At 40.5% G+C, this 22,049-nt stretch overlaps 11 protein-coding genes across 12 annotated transcripts; 7 read left to right on the forward strand and 4 right to left on the reverse strand.

The window, feature by feature from the left end:
- Positions 1-102: 102 nt before the first annotated feature.
- Positions 103-1,633, reverse strand: LOC124203656 (brachyurin-like). Its single transcript, XM_046600399.1, has 6 exons — positions 1,479-1,633; positions 1,278-1,401; positions 1,133-1,208; positions 798-1,057; positions 484-719; positions 103-416 (listed from the first exon to the last, which is right to left on the reverse strand). The coding sequence occupies exons 1-6, from the start codon at positions 1,521-1,523 to the stop codon at positions 249-251; spliced, it is 909 nt and encodes a 302-aa protein (XP_046456355.1). The 5' UTR covers positions 1,524-1,633; the 3' UTR covers positions 103-248.
- Positions 1,634-2,709: 1,076 nt separating this feature from the next.
- LOC124203665 lies at positions 2,710-3,597 on the forward strand. Its single transcript, XM_046600409.1, has 3 exons — positions 2,710-2,846; positions 2,955-3,158; positions 3,225-3,597. Exons 1-3 carry the CDS (start codon positions 2,829-2,831, stop codon positions 3,384-3,386), a joined length of 384 nt encoding a protein of 127 aa, XP_046456365.1. The 5' UTR covers positions 2,710-2,828; the 3' UTR covers positions 3,387-3,597.
- A 780-nt stretch (positions 3,598-4,377) lies between these two features.
- Positions 4,378-5,552, reverse strand: LOC124203666. Its single transcript, XM_046600410.1, has 2 exons — positions 5,187-5,552; positions 4,378-5,101 (listed from the first exon to the last, which is right to left on the reverse strand). Exons 1-2 carry the CDS (start codon positions 5,217-5,219, stop codon positions 4,823-4,825), a joined length of 312 nt encoding a protein of 103 aa, XP_046456366.1. The 5' UTR covers positions 5,220-5,552; the 3' UTR covers positions 4,378-4,822.
- Positions 5,553-5,696: 144 nt separating this feature from the next.
- LOC124203655 (brachyurin-like) lies at positions 5,697-7,261 on the reverse strand. Its single transcript, XM_046600397.1, has 6 exons — positions 6,984-7,261; positions 6,778-6,901; positions 6,635-6,710; positions 6,309-6,568; positions 5,998-6,233; positions 5,697-5,925 (listed from the first exon to the last, which is right to left on the reverse strand). The coding sequence occupies exons 1-6, from the start codon at positions 7,029-7,031 to the stop codon at positions 5,758-5,760; spliced, it is 912 nt and encodes a 303-aa protein (XP_046456353.1). The 5' UTR covers positions 7,032-7,261; the 3' UTR covers positions 5,697-5,757.
- Positions 7,262-7,908: 647 nt separating this feature from the next.
- Positions 7,909-8,820, forward strand: LOC124203664. Its single transcript, XM_046600408.1, has 3 exons — positions 7,909-8,069; positions 8,179-8,382; positions 8,446-8,820. The coding sequence occupies exons 1-3, from the start codon at positions 8,052-8,054 to the stop codon at positions 8,611-8,613; spliced, it is 390 nt and encodes a 129-aa protein (XP_046456364.1). The 5' UTR covers positions 7,909-8,051; the 3' UTR covers positions 8,614-8,820.
- Positions 8,821-9,791: 971 nt separating this feature from the next.
- On the forward strand, positions 9,792-10,639 carry LOC124203663. The gene is made up of 3 exons (XM_046600407.1): positions 9,792-9,881; positions 9,987-10,190; positions 10,257-10,639. Exons 1-3 carry the CDS (start codon positions 9,864-9,866, stop codon positions 10,434-10,436), a joined length of 402 nt encoding a protein of 133 aa, XP_046456363.1. The 5' UTR covers positions 9,792-9,863; the 3' UTR covers positions 10,437-10,639.
- A 981-nt stretch (positions 10,640-11,620) lies between these two features.
- LOC124203661 lies at positions 11,621-12,464 on the forward strand. The gene is made up of 3 exons (XM_046600404.1): positions 11,621-11,673; positions 11,780-11,983; positions 12,060-12,464. The coding sequence occupies exons 1-3, from the start codon at positions 11,656-11,658 to the stop codon at positions 12,255-12,257; spliced, it is 420 nt and encodes a 139-aa protein (XP_046456360.1). The 5' UTR covers positions 11,621-11,655; the 3' UTR covers positions 12,258-12,464.
- Positions 12,465-13,424: 960 nt separating this feature from the next.
- LOC124203660 lies at positions 13,425-14,268 on the forward strand. The gene is made up of 3 exons (XM_046600403.1): positions 13,425-13,485; positions 13,589-13,792; positions 13,866-14,268. Exons 1-3 carry the CDS (start codon positions 13,468-13,470, stop codon positions 14,061-14,063), a joined length of 420 nt encoding a protein of 139 aa, XP_046456359.1. The 5' UTR covers positions 13,425-13,467; the 3' UTR covers positions 14,064-14,268.
- A 1,164-nt stretch (positions 14,269-15,432) lies between these two features.
- On the forward strand, positions 15,433-16,167 carry LOC124203662. Its single transcript, XM_046600405.1, has 3 exons — positions 15,433-15,508; positions 15,616-15,819; positions 15,884-16,167. Exons 1-3 carry the CDS (start codon positions 15,491-15,493, stop codon positions 16,076-16,078), a joined length of 417 nt encoding a protein of 138 aa, XP_046456361.1. The 5' UTR covers positions 15,433-15,490; the 3' UTR covers positions 16,079-16,167.
- Positions 16,168-16,948: 781 nt separating this feature from the next.
- On the reverse strand, positions 16,949-18,801 carry LOC124203651 (brachyurin-like). The gene is made up of 7 exons (XM_046600394.1): positions 18,334-18,801; positions 18,117-18,261; positions 17,977-18,055; positions 17,648-17,907; positions 17,489-17,581; positions 17,279-17,418; positions 16,949-17,197 (listed from the first exon to the last, which is right to left on the reverse strand). Exons 1-7 carry the CDS (start codon positions 18,376-18,378, stop codon positions 17,030-17,032), a joined length of 930 nt encoding a protein of 309 aa, XP_046456350.1. The 5' UTR covers positions 18,379-18,801; the 3' UTR covers positions 16,949-17,029.
- A 415-nt stretch (positions 18,802-19,216) lies between these two features.
- LOC124203658 (vacuolar protein sorting-associated protein 33A-like) lies at positions 19,217-21,636 on the forward strand. 2 transcript variants are annotated; one of them, XM_046600401.1, is made up of 12 exons: positions 19,217-19,304; positions 19,370-19,447; positions 19,529-19,725; positions 19,790-19,896; positions 19,956-20,089; positions 20,149-20,342; positions 20,404-20,491; positions 20,555-20,659; positions 20,727-21,021; positions 21,094-21,220; positions 21,282-21,451; positions 21,527-21,636. In XM_046600401.1, exons 6-11 carry the CDS (start codon positions 20,233-20,235, stop codon positions 21,346-21,348), a joined length of 792 nt encoding a protein of 263 aa, XP_046456357.1. In that variant the 5' UTR covers positions 19,217-19,304; positions 19,370-19,447; positions 19,529-19,725; positions 19,790-19,896; positions 19,956-20,089; positions 20,149-20,232; the 3' UTR covers positions 21,349-21,451; positions 21,527-21,636. The 2 variants fall into 2 exon arrangements, with proteins under 2 accessions (XP_046456357.1, XP_046456358.1); XM_046600402.1 differs by having other exon boundaries at positions 21,282-21,442.
- The last annotated feature ends 413 nt before the right edge of the window (positions 21,637-22,049 follow it).

Raw genomic sequence — 22,049 nt, forward strand, 5'->3', positions numbered from 1 at the left:
AAGGTAAAAATGCGCCAGATTACTTCAACATTATAGGCAATCAACGAAAAATTAAATATAAAATAAGAAAAGAAAAGAAATGAAATCAAAAATCTGTGAGAGTTGCTTTTTACACACAATAGACTTTGAGCTAGTTTTATTGACGTTTCATTTATTTGGGGATCAAGCGCCAATATAAGGACAGAAAAGAAATAAGAAGAAGAGAGAATGCAGCAGAGCTTATCAGAAATCGATTGGAAATTAGTAATTTAGAAGATCAAGCCGGTGGTGTCGGAGATCCACTGGGTGTAGCTGGAAACGCGGGTGAATCCAGCGGGGAATCCCTCGGCGCATCCGGCGCGGGCGCCAAAGCTGACGATGCCGACCTGGTTGTAAACACCAGCGTTGACGAAGCTCAATGGGCCGCCAGAGTCTCCCTGTGTCGAAACAAAAATACAAATTGAATTTTGAACATTTAAATTTAGGCGGGAAATTCAAATTTACGTTGCAGGATCCTTTGCCGCCGGTGGTGTCGATGCAGAGGATGTTGTCGGTGATGATGTCGCCATAAGTGGCAGCGCATTCGGCGGTGGTGATGCCGGGGGCTGTCACCTTCATCAGGACGTCGGAGATGCCTTGCAAGGCACCGTCGGCGGTCTTACCCCATCCGGAGACCAAGAGGGTGTCGCCAACGTGATCGGGCTCGGTGGCCGGTGCCAAGCAGATGGGCTGTACCTCGGCTGCGCAAATGAATTAAAATGATTAGTTTAAAGGACCTGTGCTATATTTCAACTGATCTGATTTGATGAAGAACTTACGGGTCAAGGTGACGGGCGACGGCAAGCGGATGAGGGCGAGATCGTCGGCAAGGGTGGCGGAATTCCATCCGGGGTGGACGGTGTAGGTGGTGGTGGAAACGGCGACCTGGGACGGCTCGACGACGGTCCTGTCGTGATCGCCGAGGGTGATGAGGAAGCGGCCAGCGCCATCGGCGCAGTGGGCGGCGGTCAAAACCCAGTCGGGCGAGATGAGCGAACCTCCGCAGAAGCCGGACCCATCGATAAGGACGGACACCTGCCTTGAATGTTCACAAAAATAAAAACAGTTAATTTCTACAGGTAAATTTTTCTACAAATTGAATTCAAATTTATACCAGGGGAACTCATGGGGAATGGCCTCCTCTCCACCGACGATGCGGCTGGAATCGACTTTGGACTGTCCGCAGAATCCTGTTCAAATGCAAATAGAATATTAGGATCAAGAATAAAATTTTGTCATGTCGTGATTTGGTTACTCACCGCGGGTGTCGACAGTGGGGGCAACTTTGGTAGGGGTGAAGTAGCCAGGGCCTTGTGGGACCTGGGCACGGGGGAAAAGCTCACCCCTGGGGAAAATCTTCTTGTGGGGCATATTGACAGCCGCCTGTGAAACAAAATGAATTTCCAATTTAATTACGCTTATAGAAATATAACAATTAAATCAACGTGTTTTTATTATACCTGGGCGACGACGGCCAAAGCCAAAACGACAGCCAAGAATTTCATGTTTGAAGTTCAGAAAGTCAAATAGGAGAACCACAAATTCGATCCTGAATCCAGTCCACTTTTATATATGTCCAGTTGAAGGCGAACTGGCTCAGGTGCGTTCAGCGCTGCTCAGACATGTTCGATAACAATATAATTACTTATCTTCAGGATGTTTATAATCGAATGTTATTTGTGTGTAATGGACGTACAAGGGATCCATCATGGCCATGACGACAGCGCAATCCGTTATCGAATGTTTGCTCGGCCGACGTTCAAGGTGCTCGCGTGAGATCATGTCGAAATCTTAAATGTAGTTATTTTTAATTGAGTCAAATCTATTTCAAATGAGGAAATAATAAAATACTAAATTCAAGAAAGCTTTAATGACCCTAAATATATTTTTATGCGCCGTGGTAAAAATAAAACTTTATTATAGTTTGCGATAGTTTGGCATTGATCTAATTCCAACTATAGAAAGAAGCGCAATTGTATTTACGCTTGAATAAGTTGCTGTGAAAACAATAAGACACCCCAGTGAAGAAAGAAATCAGGTAAATAGCATATAGCGCAAAAACAAACAAAGGAAAAACGGATCCTGTTCGTTTGTCCAATGTCCAACATTTCTTATAACGTCGCCTTAACTTTTTAGGCCCTTTGTTTACTTTTGCAGTCGGGTTTTTTCTTGTTTGCTATCGCTTAGCCAAGTCACGCGACGTCGTCTTTGATAACCTTGTATTAGAAAATTGTAATTTCCCATCGATATTATTTAATCGTCCATGGGATGAGCGGCGCGCCAAATTCAAATACAAATATGAGAATTCTGTCTGAACGATTTTCTTTGTTTGGAAAAAGAAATAATTACAGACACGCCAGACGTACGTATGTCGAAAATAAATGTTGGCAATTAAAACTACTATGGAAATTGCGTCGACAGTTTGGGCCGAGTTAAACTGCTGCGCCCCAATTTCTCGGCATCTTCCTGGTATAGACGGTCGACACCTTTTTTCCGCGTTGAAAAAATAATCGACAAATCCTACACGTGAAGACTAAGGTTGGAAGTAGCACACAGACTTATGGTGCCTATGGAGTAAAATAGAAACTTTTTGAAATGGCTAGCTCACGAACGAGGCCCTCAACGAGGCAACAGCTTTGGCCCACAAAAAATAAATAAAATTATGAAAAATAAAAACGAAACAGCAGAAGAAGAGTATACACATGACCGAAAAAAAATGTGCTGGACTGGATGGAAAACTCGGAGGTATATAAGGCGCCCGGTGCAGTTGAGGATGATATTCGCAGTCTAACTTTGCATCCTCCAACAACATGAAGACTTCTCTTGTGGTGAGTTAAAACAATTGCTTCTTCTCAACTTTTTTGAGGTTTAAGTTTGAGCTGAATTCCTCCTGGCTGGTTATTTTTAATTCTGAAAACCCAAATGACAAATTTTAGATTTTGGTTTTGAGCGCCGTTGTGGCCGCTGTTGTTGCGGATGGCGAATATGCGGCTCCTGCCTACGAGAAGAAGTACGACGGCTACTTCCAGTACGCCAACGTGCCCGGCCCATACGAATACGAATTCGGATACAACCGCGGAAACGCTCAACACAACCGCAACCAGTATGAGCAGTCAAAGGATCACCGTTTCCGCACCAAGGTCTGCCATCCATTGAATTCCGTTTCCAGCGGTAATTAATATCACTATTATATTTGATGAAATCAGGTCAAGTGGAATGATGCCTACTCCGGATACGGTGAGCACTACTGGGAGTACAACCATAGCGACGATTACAAAGCCCCAGCTTACGCCGCTCCAGCTTACTCCGCCCCGGCTTACTCTGAGAACATCCCGACCTTCGAGAAAGCCCCGTCTGGTAAACAGTAAACGAATCGATGCTGTGCGTATTGAACCGAGCTTGTTTCCAGTCTTTGTTACACCATGGAAAATCCTTATTGTCATCATCATCGACATTTTTCCAACTCCATTTCTAAAATATTTGTGAGCCCGCGCATCTGCTGGTCAGATGCGTCCAATCCAACCATCCCTCCGACCAATGAAAAAACAAACTCGTTAATAATAAATGTTGATATTGAAAAGAGATTTCTTCGTAACGCTTTACTACTTTTAATTCTATAACCGTAGGAATGGCTATAAGTCGTTGACATCGCTCGAAATTGAGTTTGAATTTAAATCGACTAAATGGTTCAACTTATTTATTTTATAAGAATAATGTTCTTATCGAAGTTATTCAGCCGATACAAAAAAATGAACATATATGGAGAGTATAAGGAACTGATTATGTTCCGAATCGGACGAATGAATCCGCCCAGCGATGACAGTTCAATTATTTGATTGCAGCCCATCATCAGCTGTTCCTCTATTCCGTTTCGCACGGTAGATTAATTATGGTGTCGGCTAATGGTCCGTATTAAACCCGCAAACTTTTATTACCGGTCTAGAAAGCCGCTTTCAACTCTAATTCGAATATATAAATCAGCAATCAACCGCTGAAAGTTGACATTTATTTATGAACCAATATTATGATGGGCGCATACTCCGCCAGACAGCGGCGCTCTTACAGAGTTATTTCGGCGTTCCTGATTTCTCCGACTTTCCATGTCGATCGCAAAAATATGTAGTTTCCCCGTTCTGAAACCGCAAAAAAGAAAGAAATAATAATAATAATCAAATTCACGAAAAATGTTCGCAACTGTAAACTACATCGACCGTGATTTTTTATTTCTTTAAGCGCCAAACAATCGATTTTTCAAACGGGGAATTTTCTGCCCTCCACCCAGTTGTATTAGGCTAACAAATAAAAACAATGTCGCGAAAAAATAATAATGTCCCGACTCCCGAGCGACTTTTCCGCAAGCGAATTGAACTCGATTCTCTATTTTTAAAAAATGTCTGCAAACGTTTTCAGTTTATTGCACTTATTCTTAACCGCGAAAACAATAAAATAAAAAAAAATGTCTTGTATGGTGAACTGGGAGAGAAAATAAGCGACGAGTCAAAATATGTACCGTGAAAAAAAATCTAGAAAAAGAGAAAACACGCAACAAATAATAATAACAATATGTGGGGCTGGTGGAAAATAGGTCGGTTTGGTTATATGGCCGACTACATTAATAATAACAGCACCCAACTCGTCATAGATAGAGACTGTACTGTGCCTTTTTTCGTCTATAATGGGAACAATGGAACACATCCTACGGCCAACTATATATACAAGTTGCTAAATGGGAGTACCGCAAAGCTCTTTTCTCTCTCTCTCTTTCTCCGGCCACGTCGTCTACACATTCCCCCCCATTTCCGTCTCAACAGCCTCGGGAGTTTGGCGGATCCGCCGATGCCGAACAACACAACTCGGCTGCTGCTGCTGCTGGGCTGTTGAGGTGATGACGCACGTTGAGCGTCCCGTTAGTGGACCACCAGACATTCGCAAATATTTTGAGATATTCGCCGAGTCCAGTCAGTTCCCGGTTGTAGATGAATTTCAGCATGGACGGCACGTCCGATGGATTCGGACTGAGTAAACCCATCAACAACTGAGAATGGGGTCTGTCGTTGCTACAGTCCTCCGGCGAGTCGCACAGCTGTTGGATATAAATTTCACAAAAATAGATTATCCAATAAGTTGTAAAAGGTCTAAAGAGAAAATGAATCAAAACGAGTTCTAACCATTTGACAAGGATCCATCTTCATGACCGACATTTAAGAACATATCAAACTAAATTTCTTTCCAATCTATGGCACTAATAAATTTTTTAAAAAATAGTGTACTGGTAATATCGTGTGTAAGGTTGCGCTAACACGGCCGGAATTGACGACGCAGTATGGGCGACTCGGTTCCGTGTTTCGTTTTTGTTTGAGCATTTGCACAACTCGCCCCTGGTGTCATTGACATACACTCACAGCATTATAATGCCCAGCTCTTAACTGTTGGATATAACTATAGACACAGGTGCGCGCCATATGTCGTTGGTTATTGTTTCAAATCGTTCATTGCAAGGTCGTGTGTATGGAGAACACCAGACACCGCTGGAAATTTCGGGGTCTATGAACTCGGTGTGTCAGGTAGCGATAGTCTTTGAATAATAGCGCGGTAATAAAATCGATTTCTTTTTACACGGAAAAAAGATTGTAATGTATTTAGGTTAAATGTGAAATGAAATTTGATTTTTTTTTTTGTCTGTAGGAGAAATTGTGAGAGGAGAAGGAAGGAAAGATGAAATGATAAATTTTGATGATTTTAGATGACCAAGCCGGTAACCAGGGAAATCCATTGGGCGTAGCTGGAAACGCGGGTGAATCCGGCGGGCAAACCTCTGGTGCATCCAGCGGAGGAGCCGAAGCTGACGATACCGACCTGGTTGTAAACGCCGTTGTTGTCAAAACTCAACGGGCCGCCAGAGTCTCCCTGTATTTTAAAAACAAAAATACAAATTGAATTTTGAATAAATTTAAATTTAGGCGGGAAATTTGAATTTACATTGCAGGATCCATGTCCGCCGGTGGTGTCGATGCAGAGGATGTTGTCGGTGATGATGTCGCCATAAGTGGCAGCGCAATCGGCAGTCGAGATGGCCGGAGCAGTCACCTTCATGAGGACCGGAGAGATCGACTGGAAGGCGCCATCGGCAGTCTTACCCCATCCGGAGACCAAGAGGGTGTCTCCAACGTGATCGGGTTCCGTGGCCGGCGACATGCACAGTGGAGAAATTTCGGCTGCGCGGTGATTTTATAAAAATTGGATTGGATGAATAGCGCGCGAAAATTTGAAATCATTTAAAATTGACTTACGAGTGAAGGTGATGGGTTCCGGCAAGCGGATCAGGGCGACGTCGTTGGCCAAAGTCGAGGGATTCCAGTTGGGGTGAGTGGCGTGAGCGGTGGTTTCGATGGTCAACTGCGATGGCTCGGCCACCGTTCGGTCGTGAGCGCCCAATAAAAGGGTGAAGCGGTTGGCTCCGTCGGCGCAATGGGCGGCTGTCATGACCCACTCGTCGGAGATGAGGGTGCCTCCGCAGAAGCTGCTTCCGTCGATGGTAACAGCCACTTGCCTATATTTGTTTTGGAGTAATGTAATTATTTCATCTCCTAATTTGAATAATGAAATGCAAATTTACCAAGGGAACTCGTGGGGAACGGCCTCCACTCCGCCAACGATGCGGCTGGAATCGACTTTGGCCTGACCACAGAAGCCTGTCAACAATCAAATCATCATGTAATTTATCGTATAGGATATAATTATGAATGCAATTAAAATTACCACGCATGTCGACTGGCTTGGCCGGTTCTGTCACGACGATGTGACCCGGGCCGGGAGCCACTGGGGCACGGGGAAAGAGTTCGGACCTCGGGCGAAGGTTTCTCTTCATCGGAATCTCAGCCGCCTATACAAATTATGGGATTAAAATATTCAGGTATCAATTAAAGTAAGCACAAATGAATTGAGGTACCGAGACGAGTTTGTACCTGAGAAAGGACGGCGAGAGCCAAAACAGCGACCAGGAATAATTTCATTGTAGAGTTCACTCGGCTATTGCAAGAGGAAGATCAACGAATGAGAAAATAATTTTAAAACGATCCTAATTTATAAGCCGAAATGATATCTTGCGTAGGATGTTGAAATCGTTGATTGAACAAATGGGCGCTCGTGTTTCTATGGCTTCACATATTGAAGTTTATTTCAGTCTAAGGTATAAAGTCGCTCGATTTTCTTATCAGGTCTGTTTGTTTGCAACGTAAATATCAACTGCGCATAGGTTGTGTTTGTTGTGAAAGGATCACAGTGCAACATGGCTTTGTTTTGACACGAGATGAAGAATAGAAATCCGAATCTGTTTTTTCTTGCATGTCATGGCAGCAAACAGTTGCCCATCAAGCGATTGGACTTTTATACTATTTGTTTTGTCCAAATGATTTGTCTATAAAATTTGATATTGATAATGTCACGTATAGGTCAGAACAGAAAACGATTCTTGTGCGATCCCTTATAAAATAAGCGATAACTCTTCGACACTCAATTAAATCTCGAGCATTGCTCCCATGTTATTTTATTTTGGAAATCTTGTAGCACAAGATCTTTGTCCGATTTTTCTTTCCTGGAGGAAAGGGCCCGGCCCATCTTGCGTTAACATTTTCAACTAGAAATGATGTAAGAAAAAAAACAAGACTCAATCGTTTGACTTCCTTTGCGGAGCCAATAAAACTGCGAATTGTTTTGCTAGTACCTCATTTCTTCTATTAATAACTATTTGCAAAATATGTAGTCCATAGTCGTCCGATCCAATTCACCGAAATTAAGTATATATGGGCATTGTTATTAATAACTTCAGCCCATGGTTGTGGTCCTTTATTACAGGTAACAGCTTTGGCCTCAAAACCAAAAAAACAAAACAAGAACAACAGCAAAAGGGAAACGGCGAAAGAATACATGACCGAATAATGTGCTGGGCTCGATGGAAGACTCGGAGGTGTATATAAGGCGCCCGGTGGAGTTGAGGATGATATTCGCAGTCTAACTTTGCATCCTCCAACAACATGAAGACTTCTCTTGTGGTGAGTTAAAACAATTGCTTCTTCTCAACTTTTTAGAGGGTTTAAGTTTAGGCTGATTTCCTCTTCGCTGGTTATTTTTAATTCTTAAAACTAAAATGACAAATTTTAGATTTTGGTTTTGAGCGCCGTTGTGGCCGCTGTTGTTGCGGATGGCGAATATGCGCCACCTGCTTACGAGAAGAAGTACGACGGCTATTTCCAGTACGCCAATGTGCCCAGCCAATACGAGTACGAATTCGGATACAACCGCGGAAATGCTGATCACAATCGCAACCAGTACGAGCAGTCCAAGGATCACCGTTTCCGCACCAAGGTCTGCCATCCATTCAATTCCGTTTTCCACCGTAATTAATGTCTGTATATTTGGTGAAATCAGGTTAAGTGGGCTGATAACTACGCCGGATATGGTGAGCACTACTGGGAATACAACCATGCGGATGCTGGATACAAAGCGCCCGCCTATGAAGCCCCGGCTTACTCCGCACCGGGTTATTCCGAGAACATTCCATCCTTCGAGCCAGCCCCAGCAGCTGGTAAACAGTAAATAATAATTATTATTTTACTGAACTGAGCTTGCTCCCAGCACTAAAACCATATGGATATCCTTGTCATCATCATCGACATTGTCTCTCCATTTTAAAATCATTTGTGCGGCCTTGTGTCTGCCGGTCAGATGCCTTATCGATCCATCCATTCCCCACCCGATCGTCCCCAATTCTCGTTAATAATAATAAATGTTGTTAATATTGGAGTCGTCTACATCTTTGCGTATTATTAGTTTCATTTTAAAATTTCCACATAAATTTAATTCTGAACATTGGAGGTATAGTTTTTCGAATGTATTGATTTAGCCTGTCATCAGTTGGATAATTCGGCTATCAGCTATTTTAGCTGTCGCAAAAGAACGGGTCTCCAACTGTGCAACTCAGAGCATCTATAAGCTCACATTCGTAAAATGGGTTGATTAAAGTACCAAATCAAATCCCCAGATCGTTGGTGATTATTCTTCCGCAAAAATGATTCCTCTATTGTAAGGATGGATTTCACTACTTTATGTGTGACATTCCTGTATAAGGATGAAACCGTAACGTCTCTATCGTTTAATACCGCGCTACCTTACCTCTCTTCACCTGTATAATTTGGGCTCTTCTTTATACGCTTAGCCTTTACAACTTTGGAATTAGAAAATTAATCGACTTCTGATTTTTTAGTCGAGTTCCGTGTTTGGATGAAAATTAATTTTTGAGCATCTGATTAGCTTAAATAATTCACCCAACGTGTACCGGAAAAGATGTTAAAAATAAGTGAATTAAATAATGAAAGGCATTAATAATTTCATCGTTCAATCATGACAAAATAATCTTCTTCTGATATCATTTGAAATTCGGCCAGATAAAATATAATGTGAAATTTTCACACTCTAAATAGTGAACGTAACTTTGAACGGTTAAATTTTTATGAAACAGCTAAACATCTGCTAAATAAACACGGAATATGCATTATGAAATCTGTGGGTTTTAATTTACCAATGTAGTTAAGCCTAGCTATTGTTAACGTATTTCCCTATCCGAACGTTGCAAAAAGTAGTTGCACCTGAAATAACCAGATCGCGGTCGTGGCCTTTACAACCGCAAAACAAACAAACATACTAAAAAAAAAAAACTAAAGAGAAAACCTAACCGAATTCAGGACTGGAAAATAGTGCGGAATCCGTTTTTGTAAGCCACTGTACGGGCCCTATAAAAGCTGGGTAGTCGACAAACAAATTCACAGTCGTTCTTTGCCTCCTCTAACATGAAGACTTCGCTTGTGGTGAGTAAAACAATATTGCTTCTTAATTTTTTGGGTTTAAGTTTGAGCTGAATTCTTCCTCGGTGGTTATTTTTAATATCTGAAAACCAAAATGGAAAATTTTAGATTCTGGTTTTGAGTGCCGTTGTGGCCGCTGTTGTTGCGGATGGCGAATATGCGCCACCTGCTTACGAGAAGAAGTACGACGGCTACTTCCAGTACGCCAACGTGCCCGGCCCATACGAATACGAATTCGGATACAACCGCGGAAACGCTCAACACAACCGCAACCAGTACGAGCAGTCCAAGGATCACCGTTTCCGCACCAAGGTCTGCCATCCATTGAATTCCGTTTTCCACCGTAATTAATATCACTATTATATTTGATGAAATCAGGTCAAGTGGAATGATGCCTACTCCGGATATGGTGAGCACTACTGGGAGTACAACCATGCGGATGCTGGATACAAAGCTCCCGCCTATGAAGCCCCAGCTTACGCCGCACCGGCTTACTCCGCACCGGGTTACTCCGAGAACATTCCATCCTTCGAGCCAGCCCCAGCTGGTAAACAGTAAATAATTGTTATTATTTTACTGAACTGAGCTTGCTTCCAGCACTAAAACCATATGGATATCCTTGTCATCATCATCGACATTGTCTCTCCATTTTAAAATATTTGTGCGGCCTTGTGTCTGCCGGTCAGATGCCTTATCGATCCATCCATTCCCCACTCGATCGTCCCCTCGTTAATAATAATAAAAGTTGTTAATATTGGAAACGTCTTCTTCTTTGCATATTTTTAGTTTCATTTTGAAATTACCACATAAATGTAATTATTAATGTAGATATAGGATGTAGGGTATAGGATAAAGGCGGTAGTTTATTCAAATATCTGCCATCAGTTGAATAATATAATTCGGCAATTAACGGCTCTCCGACTGTGCACCTCAGAGCAGTTATAAGCTCACATCACACAAAGTTGGTTTATTTTCCCATTTGCTTTTTTCGCAGAAGAGGAAAGTACCACATCCCAAAATCCTAGATCGTTTGGCGATTTGATTATTCCTCAAGTCTGAAGCCAGCAAAAGGCTGGTTGTATATGGATGGATTTCCCTCCTTGATGTATGACATTCCTATAAGGATAAAACTGTAACGGATGTACTCCTTGCTGGTATCGCGTTTCGTTTAATTAAACCGGTATCTCCGGGTCATTTCTTTGTAATAGTAGCCTTCATACAACTTTGGAATGAATTGAAATTGGCGGAGAAGTTAAAAGACTTCTGAATTTCTAGTCCAGTTCCGCGTTTGGATAAAAATTTACTTTTGAGCATCTGATCAGCTTTATTAATTCACGTAATATGTACAGTTTACAGTACAGGGATGTTTAAAATAAATGAAATACATAATGCAATCTCGTTCATAATTTTGTTGTTTCATTCAATGAAAAATAATTTAATTCTGATTTTATTGAAAATTCACCCAGATAACATATAAAACGTTTACACTATCGGAAGTGAACGTTACTCTAAACAACAATTTTTTTAACAGCTAAACATATGTTCAATAACCAAATGATTTCCTAATAATGTTGCAAATATTAAATTGGACATTAAACAACGAGATCGCGGCTTTGGCCTTTGCAATAATAGTAAAGCAAAAACAAAAGAGAAAACCTAACCGAATTCAGGACTGGATAATGGGGTTGGCATCAGTTTTCGCAAGCCACTGGGCTGGCCCTATAAAAAGCTGTGTTGTCGACGAACAAATTCACAGTCTAACATTGCCTCCTCTAACATGAAGACTTCTCTTGTGGTGAGTTAAATAATATTTCTTCTTAATTTTTTTGAGGTTTAAATTTGAGCTAAAAGCCTCTTCGCTGGTTATTTTTAATTCTGAACACTAAAATGACAAATTTTAGATTCTGGTTTTGAGTGCCGTTGTGGCCGCTGTTGTTGCTGAAGGCGAATATGCGCCACCTGCTTACGAGAAGAAGTACGACGGCTATTTCCAGTACGCCAATGCGCCTGGTCCACACGAATACGAATTCGGATACAACCGCGGAAATGCTCAACATAATCGCAACCATTACGAGCAGTCAAAGGATAGCCGTTTCCGCACCAAGGTCTGTTATATCCATTGAATTCCGTTTTCGCTAAGCTTTATAGAGTAATTAATATCCGTATATTTGATGAAATCAGGTCAAGTGGGCTGATACCTACGCTGGATATGGTGAGCACTACTGGGAATACAACCATGCGGATGCTGGATACAAAGCTCCCGCCTATGAAGCCCCAGCTTACCCCGCCCCAGCTTACTCCGCACCGGCTTACTCCGCACCGGGTTATTCCGAGAACATTCCATCCTTCGAGCCAGCCCCAGCAGCTAGTAAACAGTAAATAATTATTATTATTTACTGGGCCGAGCTTGCTCCCAGCACAAAAAACCATGGATATCCTTGTCATCATCATCGACATTGTCTCTCCATTCTAAAATCATTTGTGCGGCCTTGTGTCTGCTGGTCAGACGCCTTATCGATCCATCCATTTCCCACCCGATCGTCCCCAAATCTTGTTAATTATAATAAATGTTGTTAATATTGGAAACGTCTTCTTCTTTGCAAATTTTTAATTTCATTTTGAAATTGCCGCATAAATTTAATTATGAATACAGGAGGTAGTTTTTAGAATATCTGCCATCAGTTGAATAATAATTCGGCTATTAGCAGCAGCTGTCGTAAATCAAGGGGTCTACGACTGTGCAGCTCAGAGCAGCTATATAAGCTCACGTCACGCAAAATTGATTTATTTTCTCATTTGTTTTTTTGCCGAAGAGGAAAGTACTAAATCCCAAAATCCTAGATCGTTGGCGATTCGATTATTCCTCAAGTCTAAAGCCAGTAAAAGGCTGGTTGTATATGGATGGATTTCGACGGGTGACATTCCTATAAGGATAAAACTGTAACGGGTGTACTCCTTGGTATCGCGCTTCCTTTAATTAAACCTGTATCTCCTGGTCATTTCTTTGTAATAGCCGGTAATAGTAGCCTTCATACAACTTTGGAATTACTTGAAATTGGAAAAGTTAACAGACTTCTGAATTTCTAGTCCAGTTCCGCGTTTGGATAAAAATTAATTTCTGAGCATCTGATCAGCTTTAATAATTCACGTAATATTTACAGTACAGGGATGTTGAAAATAAATGAAAAAAATTATGCAATCTCGTTCATAATTTTGTCGTTTCATTCAATGAAAAATAATTTACTAATTCTGATTTTATTTTGAATTCACCCAGATAACATATAAAATGTTTACACTATCGGAAGTGAACGTTACTTTAAACAAAATTTTTTTTTTCAACAGCTAAACATATGCTCAATAACCAAAATGATTTCCGAATAATGTTGCATATATTAAATTGGACATTAAACAACGAGATCGCGGCCTTGGCCTTTGCAATAATAGTAAAGCAAAAACAAAAGAGAAAACCTAACCGAATTCAGGACTGGATAATGGGGTTGGCATCAGTTTTCGCAAGCCACTGGGCTGGCCCTATAAAAAGCTGTGTTGTCGACGAACAAATTCACAGTCTAACATTGCCTCCTCTAACATGAAGACTTCTCTTGTGGTGAGTTAAACAATATTTCTTCTTATTTTGGAGTTTTAAGTTTGAGCTGAATTCTTCCTCGGTGGTTATTTTTAATACTGAAAACCAAAATGAAAAATTTTAGATTCTGGTTTTGAGCGCCGTTGTGGCCGCTGTTGTTGCGGATGGCGAATATGCGCCACCTGCCTACGAGAAGAAGTACGACGGCTATTTCCAGTACGCCAACGTGCCTGGTCCAGAGGAATACGAATTCGGATACAACCGCGGAAACGCTCAACACAATCGCAATCATTACGAGCAGTCCAAGGACAGCCGTTTCCGCACCAAGGCCTGTTATTATCCATTCAATTCCGTTTTCCCTTATTCAGTCGTTCTTATGTTTTTTTTTATAATTCAAACAGGTCAAGTGGGCTGATACCTACGCCGGAAATGGTGAGCACTACTGGGAATACAACCATGCGGATGCTGGATACAAAGCTCCCGCCTATGATGCCCCAGCTTACCCCGCCCCAGCTTACTCCGCACCGGCTTACTCCGCACCGGGTTATTCCGAGAACATTCCATCCTTCGAGCCAGCCCCAGCAGCTGGTAAACAGTAAATAATTGTTATTATTTTACTGAACTGAGCTTGCTTCCAGCCTGAAATAATGGATACCCTTGTCATCATCATCGACATTGTCTCTCCATTTTAAAATCATTTGTGCGGCCTTGTGTCTGCCGGTCAGACGCCTTAATGATCCATCCATCCTCCCCCAGCTCGTTTCCAAATATCGTAATAATAATAAATATTGTTAATATTGAAAACATCTTCATCTTTGCGCATTATTATTTTAATTTTTAGATGACCGCATAAATAATAATTTAAAAAAAGTGTAATTTAAAAAAAAAGCCAATCATTATTTCATGGTTCAATCAAGACAAAATAATTTTCTCCTGATTTAATTAATACTTCAGCATCAAGAACCCATTCAAAAATTTTGTTATGCGACTGCCTGGACGGTCCCAAATCTCGTTAATAATAAATGTTGTGATTATTGGAAATAATTTCTTCTCTGCACTTCTCGTTTAAAAATTGTACTGTATAGGCCTACAGTACATTTTCATTATCAATACTTTAACATTTGAGGCAAATTTAATATTCATCAGTATGCATAATTCCACCAACTGCAGTCAGCAAACTCTGTACAGAGTAGCTCAGCGCACGTCGGGTGTCTTAAATACAAAATAACAATTCTTAAATTAAGTCTCAAATATTACCGTAGTGGTCTGATAAATCGACATTGGGTAAGTTAAAATCTGAAGCTGCTATAAATGAAATGAACGGCGAAGGGTTTCAACCTTCTCTGAAATCCGGATCTCCGTTTTCGATGAATTGAATATCCGCCAATTCGCCAACTCCGACCATAAGAATTCAATAGAGGTCCGGAATAGTACTCCTCCAGGAAGACTATATGATTGCGCTCAACTCTATAATAAATTTCCAAACATAATTAAATCAATAAATGTCCCAAAAAAAAAATGCTCTGTTCACTTGCTGAACCAGGAACTTTTTTTGTATGAATTGATTTTTCGTGTCCCGGTTATTAAACAATGTCTTACGAACCAGCGCTAAATAATGTAAAAGCAATTTGCATACAAATTTGTTTGGTGGATAAGAAAGAAGACAAAGTTCAATATGCGAGTATTCAAAGGCAACTTTTTCACATTGTGATTTATGTCTGTCCTCCGGGCGGAAGAGGCCCATTGTTATTATACACATCAGTATCCCAAAACTTTGGTGAAGAGCATACGTTATTATTGCTTGCTAAATAACTAGCTCGTGACGGCCGTGGCCTTTCCTAGCCAACAGCAGCTTCGGCCCCGAAACAAAAGGGGAAAACCCATCCGATTCATGACCGAATAATGTGTGGAGTGTCGGCACCAGTTATTTAAAGCCGTTATCCAAGTAATGCAATAAGAGCAGTAGCCCTATAAAAAGCTGTGTCCTCGACGAACAAATTCACAGTCTAACATTGCATCCTCCAACATGAAGACTTCTCTTGTGGTGAGTTAAACAATATTGCTTCTCAATTTTTTTGAGGTTTAAATTTGAGTTGAATTCCTGTTCGCTGGTTATTTTTAATATCTGAAAACCAAAATGAAAAATTTTAGATTTTGGTTTTGAGCGCTGTTGTGGCCGCTGTTGTTGCGCAAGGCGAATATGCGCCACCTGCTTATGAGAAGAAGTACGACGGCTACTTCCAATACGCCAACGTGCCCAGCCAACACGAATACGAATTTGGATACAACCGCGGAAATGCTGATCACAGACGTAATCACTACGAGCAGTCCAAGGATATGCGCTTCCGCACCAAGGTCTGTCATCTTTTCGATTTGATTTTTGCCATAGTTAATAACGGGAATCGTATGTTGGGAACAGGTCAAGTGGGATGATACGTACGGCGGTAACGGTGAGCACTACTGGGAGTACAACCATAGCGACAATGGATACAAAGCTCCGTCTTACGATGCTGCTCCGGCTTACGCTGCTTCCGCTCCAGCTTACGCTGCTCCTGTCCCAGCTTACTCGCAGAATTATCCCGTCTACGAGGAAGCTCCTTCAGCTAAACTTTAATACATTTTTCGTGATCATATCCATCCATTTTCCAACAGAAAAATGTTGTTCGTTAATTACTAATAAATGTTGTTATTTATTGTTCCAAATACGCTGATTTTGTTGAAACATTTATTTAATTATATTATATTTAATTTATTTAAGATGAAAACTCACATTTTTAGAATCTCAGGTATCAGTTGGAATATGACCCAGACATGCTCAGACGTGTCATAAGTAAAAGAATAAGGTATAGCGGTATTTTGAAGAAGCGACGACCATTAATAAGCAGCTAGTCCATGGGTTGGAACGCCGTGCTGTTGTCCCATTTTTCACGCTCATTCCACCTGCAGGTTATAATAGTAAAAACGAATAAAATTATATTGTTTTAACTCTTTATGAGCGTACACCCTATACCTGCGTATACCTCGGGCGACGGTAGGTTCAAACTATTTGATATCCGCGTAATAAAAATACTTGTTGTAAAATCTCTTTTAAAAATTGTTCTACTGACACATGATGAGACTTTGGAAAAATGGATAAGAAATATCGCAGGGACCTTGATGGCATATCAACAAATTAGAACAAGCCTCATTTTTGTTTTCTTACACACGTGAACTGGATTTTTGTGTTTAATCGTTCGTGACTATCAAGAACAAAGTTTCATTTTTTTCCAAACTTTGTTTGTTTCATTTGCCCTAAAAGAATTATTTTATACAAAATTTTTATCTTTGTTTATGTCTTCTTTTTTCTTTATCAGTTATAAGATGTGCAAAGGTTTAAACGCAGTCTTTGCTATTGTTCAAGCTTTTAAGGATGAACCAAATGAATTTAAATTAATTTAATATCTATTCAGTAATTCTTGCCACAAAAATTCGCTCGACAGCAATAAAAAGTTTGCCTCATTTATTTTCGTTTGACGTAATAAAACAAATTTGTTGAAACAGGAAAAATCACCGTCAACGTTATCATCTAGACAACCAAGCCAGTCACCGAGACGATCCAGTCAACAAAGCTGGAAATGCGCGAGAATCCAGTTGGGTATCCCAATTCACATCCGCTGGCCGAACCGAAACTGACAAGGCCGACCTGGTTGTAAACTCCGTTGTTGATGTAGCTCAATGGGCCGCCAGAGTCACCCTAATCGAAATAAAAACCAAGATTAGATATGAAATCAACGTATACGTGGGTTGACGACAGATGGGAAAGTGTTGAGCGTACGTTGCAAGTTCCATGGCCGCCGGTGGTGTCGATGCAGAGAACTGAATCCAGCACACCGTTGCCGTAAACGTCCTGGCAGTCTGCTACGCTGATTCCGGGAGCGTTGACTTTACGGAGATTGGCTGTGGTTGATGTTGCACCTTTTTAATCGGATAACATTTTCGAATTTTAAACATGTTATTTTGTTGCCAAAATCGTTAGGAAAATTACTGTCGGAGTCGAGTCCCCAGCCGGAAGCCAAGAGAATGTCGCCAACGTGATCCGGTTCGGTGTTTGGTGCCAAGCAGATGGGGGCGATTTCAGCTGTAAAAGCAAATTTTAATTTTCAGAATGAGAATCATCTATAGTCTATTTAATTCAATTGCTTACGGGTGAAGCTGACAGGTGTTGGCAACTTGATCAGGGCAACGTCATTCTGCAACCTGGCGGAATTCCATTTGGGATGCATGGTGAATTCGGTGGCCATGATTCTGACTTGGGTTGGCTCGACAATGTTCTTGTTGTGGGCGCCAAGGATGACTTCGAAGGATCGGCCTCCATCGGTGCAGTGGGCAGCAGTCAAAATCCAGTCGGCGGAAATGATGGTAGCTCCGCAGAACCAGGAATCGTCAACAACCAGAGCTACTTGCCTGTCGGTCAAATCCGATTAAAAAACGAATGACACAACTACAAAATTATTTAAAAAAAATTAGACTGACCATGGGAACTCGTGAGGGACCGCCTCAACTCCACCGACGATGCGCTCAGACTCTTGGTTCTTGACTTGTCCGCAAACACCTGGCAAAAATCGACAAATGATTTCGTGATCGTCATTAAAAAAATACGTTGTGGGTCTTACCACGGGTGCTGAAGACGTGAGCGTGCTCGCCAGTGGGGACAAAGTAGCCTGGGCCCTGGACTTGGCTTGGGCGAGGGAAAAGAGCAGACCTGGGAGGCAAATTAGCTGGATTGCGAAAGTTTCTAAGCTTCGGGATCTCTGCCGCCTGAGTTGATTTCAATACAGAAAGTTGACGGTAATTTCAGTTTTGTATTTGTCAAAGAATTTAAGATTTTACCTGGGCAAGGGCGACAGCAACCAGAATTAGAGCTGCGATTTTCATTGTTCACTTGATTGCCAACGATTTTTCGATGCATAAAGAGATAGTGACTGGTTACGGCTCTTTATATTGATCAATGATGACGTCAAAGCCTTTAGAATTTGACACCGATAAGACACACACAACTGCTGGGTGTTATTTAATCACCTCTCACTTATAGTCGAATTGACTAAATCAACAGTTTTGTTTTTACTAAAAAAACATCCAATCAATCACCAGATGAAGTAAATAATAAGAGTCAGCAGTCAGGTCAGTATTGTCCATTATTTAAGTTTAGTGTAAACTGTTTAGTCAATATTGTGTACTAAACAAAGGTCCGACTTTAATGTAAATAAGCGATTGTTTATTTAAGATTAGAACTGAAAAGTTGCTTGTCCGAGTAAGGGGTTCATCTAGTCCACATCCTTCAAGACGCAACCACAGACTAAGAGGGTAAAGACTACGATCGGGGATAGGGCTAAGAGGAATGCTTGAAGCGATGCTCGTCCTATGCCGTATGGTGGCGCGTCGAGCACACTCTACCAAAGCCATTATCCCTGAGGGTAGTACTTGTACTACCAGAAGGCATTAAAGTAAATGCGGGTGTCTGGGTGTGTAGGAGGGGGAGGGATGTGGGGGGAGTGTACGCTGTTCTGGGCCAGGCTTCCAGAACCTTTAATTCAGAATCAGAATAAATTTATAGAAATCTAAACTACTGCATCGATTTTCTTCAAACTTTTTGTGTAAACTTACAGTAATTTATCTCAGCGGATAGGTAAGTTTCGATTCATTTGGTAATACTAAATTTAATTTAATTTTATGCGGATTTAGTCATTAGCTTTTTGTGACTTAGGACAACCACAACATCAATTCGATTGTCTGTTTGTTTTGTTTTTGTTGTCTGATTTATCAGTTAGTCAGTTACCGAACGTCGTCATCATGTTGACATGGTTAGCTTGCAATTTGTAATTATTAAAGTAACGCATAATTTCAACATTCCTGTTTCAATTCTTAGGCAAAAGACTATACTATGGATTACCTTATTCATCATTGTCATTGTAATTGTTTCGCATAGCTAAATGCTTCATGAAGGGTAAATCAACGCAATATCATTTATTATTTTGAGTTTTCTTACGTATTTTGTTTGCCTAACTAATTTTGTTGTGACGCCCAGGAAAATGACCATAAAATGGGTTTGCTTGATTTTCATGGTAGTGTATTAAACCATTTCTGTGAGTCACTCATTGATTTTGTTGTGACGCCCAGGAAAATGACCATAAAATGGGTTTCTTGATTTTCATAGTGCACTAAACCATTTCTGTGAGTCACTCACTGATATAAATACCATATGATGAGTAGTCATCATGTATGGTAAGCACTGAAATAATTTACCATAATTGTAATGCCTCACGATAAATTTTATTTTGACTGTTAGGCTAATGATTAGAAGTTAGACATGAATATGTATCGTCCTCACCTAAATTTGGATGTGCACGTGTCTGTTTCAGAAAGAAAGTTAAGGACAGGAGAAGATGAGCATTGGTGATACTAAATTTTATTTTATTTTATGCGGATTTAGTCATTAGCTTTTTGTGACTTAGGACAACCACAAAATCCATTAGGTTGTCTGTTGACAGTCTGTTGATGTCTTGTTCAGTAAAAATAAATTTCGTCAACAGTTTTGTTATTGTTACAGGATATTGTTTCTCTTTTAGAGAAGTTCAGTGGAACAAAGGTATTTTGGTGTGTGCTATTCCATTTAAGAAATGTACGTAAATTCATCAATTATGCTAGGCAATATTTTGGGATGAACAACTCACTGGCCCCATTGGTTTGGTGGCAGAATACAGTTTTCTTAAGGAACTAGATGTTGTAAAAATGTTTCAGTTAAAACCTGGGCGCTTGCCTTCCATATCTGTTAAAAATATGCTGTTCATCACAAGACCTGAAGTTGAGCTGATGGATTGTATTGCCGATAACTTGCACAGGTATGAATAATCTACATATTTTAACTTTAAATAGTCAACAATAAGTTAATTTACATTTCAGCGAAGAAAGCCAAGGACATTCTGCTAGTAAGGAATATCAGTTAATTTTTGTCTCCCGACGAAGTGCAGTATGTGAACAGCGGCTCAAGGTTGGTTAAAGTTACTTAAATCAGCGAAGAAGAAATTGTTGACAAAATTATTACTTCATTTAGGACAAAGGAGTGTATGGAACTCTTACTTCTATTGATGAACTGCCTGCTGATTTTTTCCCACTAGATAGTGATGTCATTTCAATGGAACTCGATAATGTTTTCAAGGTATTTATTTATGAGCCAAACTTTGAAAGGGATTGCTTGTCATCAATTTCTTCAAATTTATTCTCAGGATTTATATGTTGACAATGAAATCAGCTCCTTACACCAAATTGCTCATGGGTTAATGTCCCTCCAAAGTTTATATGGCATTTTCCCCAACGTTGTGGGTAAGGGGCGCCATGCCCGTAACGTATTCGAATTGATGACTCGAATGCGACGTGATATTGGGGTAGACTGTGATCCCCCCATGTCTCCGTTGTTCGACACTCTCATGATCATTGATAGGACTGTAGATTTGATAACTCCTGTTGTCACTCAGTTGACCTATGAGGGTCTTATCGACGAATTCCATGGAATAAAACATAGTAAGAAAGTATTGTTAGCTTCTGAGTAAAACAATTATTTTACTTGCATTTTGTGGTTTCATTGTTATTTAGATACAGTCAAGCTTCCAGGAGAAAATTTTCAAGCCTCATCAAATGCGGGCCAGTCACCTCGCTCTGATGGTAGCTCTGTTAAATCTGTTGTTCTAAACTCGGCCGAAGAGCTTTACGCTGATTTGAGGTGAAATTTTTAATCAGACAAATTTTGCTTCCGACAGTTTTAAAGTTATTTATTTTCGCAGGGACAAGAACTTTTCAGCCGTGGGTACTGCACTCAGTCGCAAAGCTAAAGCTATTTCAGCTCAGTAGCCTGGATAACGCCATTGTTGCATTTGGAGGTGTTAAGGTTTCTGCATTCGCACGCGATAGTGGAGAAATATTCCTAGACTCCTTCGATGATTCGGTAATCATGGTTAGTTTAAACTCAATAATATTTCTCCAGCAGTTTTTTTCATCGGGATTTTTTTTTCTTGTGTATTCTCTTTAGATCAACCCGGATATACCTGATGAAAGGGAGCTGAGGGAGTGGCTTAAAGACAATCAGTAAACAAATCCTTTTTTACTGATTGTCTGAAGATCTTAATTACTTGACGTCCTTAAACATCGACTGCAGCTAATTGCCTCCATCTTTTTTCTCGAATTGTTGCCTCCATCTGTTTCCCTGAATTGTTGCCTTGCCTCAAACTTTTTTCCTAAAATATGGCTTCGATCTTGTAACCTGAACTGTTGCCTTTTTACCTCAGCCCTTGTGATGGAGAAATTGGGCCACTGTCTGAGTTTAACTCAAGAATTTCGTAAAATGATAAATGATAAAATAATAATAAATTTATTTCGTAAATGATAAAGAAAAAAAATCCAGGAAATTACAATAAACAAAATCTTACGAAATTCCTACATTTTAATTGTTTTGAAAATATAAGCAAAAGCTTTTAACTGATATCTTGCACGTTAATACCCGAGGGCGAACCTGGAAGGGTCTTGTTTTTCCTTTTTCCCTACTGATATGAGTC

Source organism: Daphnia pulex, chromosome 10 (genome assembly GCF_021134715.1).
Source record: "Daphnia pulex isolate KAP4 chromosome 10, ASM2113471v1".
Lineage (NCBI taxonomy): Eukaryota > Metazoa > Arthropoda > Branchiopoda > Diplostraca > Daphniidae > Daphnia > Daphnia pulex.

Excerpts from the sequence above, each read along its gene's own strand:
- LOC124203658 (XM_046600401.1), top strand. The coding sequence starts at position 20,233 with ATGTTTCAGTTAAAACCTGGGCGCTTGCCTTCCATATCTGTTAAAAAT. Across the intron at positions 20,343-20,403 it reads ATTGCCGATAACTTGCACAG|CGAAGAAAGCCAAGGACATT; the intron begins GTATGAATAATC and ends TTTACATTTCAG. Across the intron at positions 21,022-21,093 it reads ATTCCATGGAATAAAACATA|ATACAGTCAAGCTTCCAGGA; the intron begins GTAAGAAAGTAT and ends ATTGTTATTTAG.
- LOC124203665 (XM_046600409.1), top strand. Across the intron at positions 3,159-3,224 it reads ATCACCGTTTCCGCACCAAG|GTCAAGTGGAATGATGCCTA; the intron begins GTCTGCCATCCA and ends TGATGAAATCAG.
- LOC124203662 (XM_046600405.1), top strand. Across the intron at positions 15,820-15,883 it reads ATATGCGCTTCCGCACCAAG|GTCAAGTGGGATGATACGTA; the intron begins GTCTGTCATCTT and ends TGTTGGGAACAG.
- LOC124203660 (XM_046600403.1), top strand. Across the intron at positions 13,793-13,865 it reads ACAGCCGTTTCCGCACCAAG|GTCAAGTGGGCTGATACCTA; the intron begins GCCTGTTATTAT and ends TAATTCAAACAG.
- LOC124203655 (XM_046600397.1), bottom strand. The coding sequence starts at position 7,031 with ATGAAATTATTCCTGGTCGCTGTTTTGGCTCTCGCCGTCCTTTCTCAG. Across the intron at positions 6,902-6,983 it reads CTCTCGCCGTCCTTTCTCAG|GCGGCTGAGATTCCGATGAA; the intron begins GTACAAACTCGT and ends TAATTTGTATAG. Across the intron at positions 5,926-5,997 it reads GCGGACATGGATCCTGCAAT|GGAGACTCTGGCGGCCCGTT; the intron begins GTAAATTCAAAT and ends TTTAAAATACAG.
- LOC124203664 (XM_046600408.1), top strand. Across the intron at positions 8,383-8,445 it reads ATCACCGTTTCCGCACCAAG|GTTAAGTGGGCTGATAACTA; the intron begins GTCTGCCATCCA and ends TGGTGAAATCAG.
- LOC124203656 (XM_046600399.1), bottom strand. The coding sequence starts at position 1,523 with ATGAAATTCTTGGCTGTCGTTTTGGCTTTGGCCGTCGTCGCCCAG. Across the intron at positions 1,402-1,478 it reads CTTTGGCCGTCGTCGCCCAG|GCGGCTGTCAATATGCCCCA; the intron begins GTATAATAAAAA and ends TTTGTTTCACAG. Across the intron at positions 1,058-1,132 it reads ATTCCCCATGAGTTCCCCTG|GCAGGTGTCCGTCCTTATCG; the intron begins GTATAAATTTGA and ends TGAACATTCAAG.
- LOC124203666 (XM_046600410.1), bottom strand. The coding sequence starts at position 5,219 with ATGTCGGTCATGAAGATGGATCCTTGTCAAATG. Across the intron at positions 5,102-5,186 it reads AGATGGATCCTTGTCAAATG|CTGTGCGACTCGCCGGAGGA; the intron begins GTTAGAACTCGT and ends TATATCCAACAG.
- LOC124203661 (XM_046600404.1), top strand. Across the intron at positions 11,984-12,059 it reads ATAGCCGTTTCCGCACCAAG|GTCAAGTGGGCTGATACCTA; the intron begins GTCTGTTATATC and ends TGATGAAATCAG.
- LOC124203651 (XM_046600394.1), bottom strand. The coding sequence starts at position 18,378 with ATGAAAATCGCAGCTCTAATTCTGGTTGCTGTCGCCCTTGCCCAG. Across the intron at positions 17,908-17,976 it reads GTCCCTCACGAGTTCCCATG|GCAAGTAGCTCTGGTTGTTG; the intron begins GTCAGTCTAATT and ends TTTGACCGACAG. Across the intron at positions 17,198-17,278 it reads GCGGCCATGGAACTTGCAAC|GGTGACTCTGGCGGCCCATT; the intron begins GTACGCTCAACA and ends TATTTCGATTAG.
- LOC124203663 (XM_046600407.1), top strand. Across the intron at positions 10,191-10,256 it reads ATCACCGTTTCCGCACCAAG|GTCAAGTGGAATGATGCCTA; the intron begins GTCTGCCATCCA and ends TGATGAAATCAG.